This window comes from Chinchilla lanigera, unplaced genomic scaffold (assembly GCF_000276665.1).
Source record: "Chinchilla lanigera isolate Chin_1 unplaced genomic scaffold, ChiLan1.0 scaffold00008, whole genome shotgun sequence".
NCBI classification, from domain to species: Eukaryota; Metazoa; Chordata; class Mammalia; order Rodentia; family Chinchillidae; genus Chinchilla; species Chinchilla lanigera.
Window position 1 is genome coordinate 25,406,087 of NW_004955409.1, and position 4,522 is coordinate 25,410,608.

Sequence of the window (4,522 nt, forward strand, 5' to 3'; positions counted from 1 at the left end):
ACACACACACACCCATCCCTGACCACATACGCCTATTTTGTATGCCTTTAATCTACTCAGGAAAGCTCAGAAGGGAAAGAATATTAGTCTTATCATTAGTAGAGCTAAATTTTGAGACATTCTCCACAATATTTTAGAGCACTTTTTATTTCTCAGATTTTTGCAATATACATAATGTATTTATATGATTTTAGATTAATTTTAAATATTTTACCTTTTGTAATACGAATATATCTTCACAGTATAATTTTCAATGTATTATAACCTCTTACATGCTTGTTTATAATTGCTAATAATTAATTATAGTTAAGAGATTATGTCTCTTGGATTATTCTAATTATATTGTTTATTTTTAGGTAAAAAGTTTAGAATGGAAGAACAAAGAAAACCAAGAAAGGGGATTTTCATTTTTGTTTTCTCATTTTAAGAAATATTATTTACCTTATATTTTTCCAAATATCTGCAAGGAAAACAGTTTATATCATCCTGCACTTGGTAGGTAGTATTTGGAATTTTCTAAAAGATTATACATAAGAATAAAATATTTTTCAGGGTAAAGTGGCATTTTTTTTACTTACAAAAAACTTACCACATTTACTATTCAGAAATTTTCATTGAGAAGGAAGAGATTATTTTAAAAACTTTATTTTCTAGATCTTATCCATTAGAAAAGTCAGCCTACTAGCCAGGTGTGGTAGTGTATGCCTGTAATCCCAGCATTTGGGAGGCTGGGCAGGAAGATCTCAATGAATTCAAGCCTGGGCTACATAGTGAGTTCAAGGTCAGCCTGACCTGCATAGGGAGACCCTGTCTCAAAAAAACAAAAAGAGAGAGAGAGAAGGAAGGAAGGAAGGAAGGAAGGAAGGAAGGAAGGAAGGAAGAAAAGAAAGAAAGAAAAAGAAAGAAAAAGAAAAAAGAAAAATTAGCCTACCAAATCAAAGATGGCGGTGCACACCTATAATCCCAGAACTCAGAAATCTGAGACAGGAGAATCACTGTGAATTTGAGGCCAGTTCAAAGCCAGCCTGAACTAAATAGTGAGACCCTGACTCAAAAAACAAATGAAAAAAGCCCATCAAATGGGCTGGGGGTTTAGCTCAGTGGCAGAGCACTTGCCTGGCAAGTGCAAGGTCGTGAGTTCGATTCCTGGTACCGGGGTGGGGGGGGACCCAAAAAAAAGAAGTATTTGTGTTTGTAAATTAAACTGAATTCTGATGTTTAGTATGATCCTCTTACTGTATTATAAATTTTCTTCTTAATAGCTGGGTGTGGTGGCACATGCAAGGCTGAGGCAAGAGGATCGCTGTGAGTTTGAGGCCAAACAAAAAAAACCCAAATAAATACATTTTTTCTCTTAAGGTTCCCTCTAGGGTTCAATCAAGTCTTAAATTCTATTTGAATAACTATATTGTTCTAATATCTTGAATACTATAGTGGCTTTGCCAGATACTTGTTGAATCCTTATAGCTAGAGTTGTGGATAATCACAGTTAAGAAACAGACCTTTGCCATATTCTGAAGGCATTGGTAATCTGAATATAGTAAAGTTTGGTTGGGATTTTTGGTTTTTGGTTTTTGGTTTTGTTTTGAGATAGAGTCTCTCTGTGTAGTTCAGGCTGGCCTTGAACTTGCTGTGTAGCCCAGGCTGGCCTCTAACTCATGGAGATCCTTCTGCCTTAGCCTCCCAAGTACTAGAATTACAGGCAAGTGAGTCCTGGGAATATGGTGTGTACCACCATGCTCAACAGTAATGTCTGTTTTGCAGAAAGCTGTTACTAATGCCATCAGGCAAAACCTTGTATTTTACCACTTCATAATAATGTATTTCAGTTTTAGATGAAATAAAATAAGTTCTCATTAATTTTAAGTAATTTTAGAGGTTTCTTTGTACTTTGGCAGGATTTGTTTTTGTTTCGGTTTTTTTTTTGTTTTTGTTTTTTTTGAGGTTAGGAGAGTTCTTATTGGAAATAAGAAAGTTAGCTTTTGGAGTTTTAGGAGAGGTCTAGAGTGGGTGGCCACAAGGCTCTTTCATCTAGAGCTAATTATATATAAGTAGAGCACAGGAATTGCTCAGTTGTTTAGTAACCATCTATCACAGGTGGTTCTGTGGATTTAAAATGACCAGTTGGAACTCAGGCTCTCTAACCCATTTCTTTAACATGTAGGATTTAAAGGAAACTGGAATTTTAGGAGAAAAAACTGGTTATTTTGCATTTTAAGTTGTCAACCCTTTTGATAATATTTTGTAAGAAGCCATGTTTCCATATATTAACTTGGTCAGTATGGGTCACTCTTCTAGGTTCCATGATAGCATCTAGCAAGTTTTAAAATGTTATTATTCACTAAAGCTACTTTTAAAACCAAAGTAGCAGCACAGTGTTTTCTCAGATGCTTAAAAATGGAAGTTCATCTAAGTATAATTCTCCTTTCATTTTGCTTGTTGTTTTCACTTTACATAGATATCCCACAGATAAGACCAAAGCCACATTATGTCATGATAAAGAAGGATGCCGAAACCAGTGAAGCAATCTACTGTACAAAAGAGCCTTTCATTAAAGCTCGTGTTATAGTAATTCGTTGGCTGGTTTCTTTCTGGCTAGAGCCAAAACCACATACAGGACCTCATATTCCTGGGATGGAAGGTGAAGTCTTGCCAAAGAATATTCAGGTAATGCACACATGAGATAAGCTTGTCACAGTTAGTAATGACTTTTGCAGTTCAGCTCATTGATTTCAGTTGCCTTAGGTATTATAGCACATGTTTCTAATAGTGCTATTTGTATAAATTATTTTATAAATCCAAATTTTAACAGTTACAGAAGAAACAAATTTCTTTATAAAAAATAAAAGTTGGAAGATATAGAAGATAATTTCAGTCATAAAAATGTCTCAGTTTCTAATTGATTTCTACCTTTTTAGTTGTACAGTAGTCCTCCTTTATCCACAAGGAACACATTCAAAGATCCTCAGTAAATTCCTGAAACTACAACAGGACTGAAGCCTATATTTACTATATTTCCTTCTCTCTGTGTATATCCATGATAAAGTTTAATTTATGGATTAGGTACAGTAAGAAATTAATCACAACTAATAAAATAACAAATATAACAATGTGCTGTGATATAAGATTTAAAATTCATGAATTTATTTTTGGAATTTTCCATTAAATACTTTCAGAACATGATAGTGCTAAAAATATTCCAGAGTGTAGAAATAAATTCTTATAAGTGGAAAGAACAATTGAATGGTAGGTTTCCCCCAAAACTTTGTTCTAAGGCCCCTACGAAGAATTAAATGCAAAAACTCTGAGGCAGAACTATTTTTCTGATCCTAGAAAAATGACAGACTTTTGATTGTGAAGACATATTTAAAATAATTTACTTAAATTCTCTTATTTTATGGATGACAAAACTGAGATTTAAAAAAGTGAATACCTTAGTAGAAAGTTGTTTACATAACACAGAATTGTTCTGTGCCTCCAATATAATGGTAATACGGAATTTACTTACCACCTGAAGACTTTTACATTTTTCCCCAAGATTGTAGGCTTAAACTTCAGTCTCAGTGAAAATTCCATTGTACAAATATAGAATTTTCTCAAGTTTTTGAAGATTTTCTTATAATTGTTTTTTTCTGTCATAAATTTCAATTCCTTTTTATGTTATTGTTGTCTTGTTCAGAAGATTTTTAAATATTAAAGCATTCTTAGATAAATAGCCCAATATTACCTATATTTACATATAAATTATTTGTGTGTTCTTCTTTTTTTTTTCTTTTTTTGTGTGTCTTTTTGAGACAGGGTCTCACTGTGCAGTTCAGGCTGGCCTTAAGTTCACTTTGTAGCCAGGCTGGCCTCAAACTCACAACGATCCTCCTGCCTCAGCCTCCTGAATGCTGGGATTACAGGCGTGCGGCCCTATGCCCAGCTTGTGTGTTCTTAAAGATTTGAGCTGCCTCTGCACTATTCTTTTACCTATCTTTAATTAATAATTTGTTCTGATTACCTAAATTTAATTATAAGAGTGTAGATTATTAGTTACCATACATTTTGGAGTTTCTTTGTATCACTTAGATGTTAAATACTTACGTTGCCATTTAGGATGTATTCTAAGTGAGGCCCTGTACCTGGATTTTACATATACTGCTGTAAGTCGCTTGTTGAATACTTTGGATTTCACGAGTGTTTCCTAAAGACAAGATAACCCAGTTACATGATTGTAATATTCCTGTGTTTTGTTTTTATTTTAGAGAGCAGCTGCTAGTTTGGTATCCAGAGAAGAAAACAAAAATGATAATGCTGACAAAGGAGACAGAACCACAGAACCAGAGCAGTCTCATTCCAATACCAGCACACTGACAGAACGAGAACCCAGCTCATCTAGTCTCTGCAGTATTGATGAAGAACATCTCACAGATATTGAAATAGTTCGCAGAGTGTTTTCTTCTAAAAGAAGTAATGTAAACTTTGTCACAGAGATATTTCGGCAGGTAAAATACCTCAGTATTTTTAAATTATAATGAAG

The 4,522-nt window shown here is 33.9% G+C and overlaps 1 protein-coding gene across 8 annotated transcripts in view; it reads left to right on the forward strand.

The window, feature by feature from the left end:
* Ralgapa1 (Ral GTPase activating protein, alpha subunit 1 (catalytic)) overlaps nucleotides 1-4,522 on the forward strand; it is a 246,379-nt gene that overhangs the window by 69,584 nt on the left and 172,273 nt on the right. For all 8 annotated transcript variants that reach the window (XM_013510373.1, XM_013510372.1, XM_013510369.1 and 5 more), the window contains exons 8-10: nucleotides 357-495; nucleotides 2,459-2,667; nucleotides 4,248-4,487. In XM_013510373.1, the coding sequence (XP_013365827.1) occupies nucleotides 357-495; nucleotides 2,459-2,667; nucleotides 4,248-4,487 (588 nt within the window). The remainder of the gene's footprint in view (nucleotides 1-356; nucleotides 496-2,458; nucleotides 2,668-4,247; nucleotides 4,488-4,522) is intronic.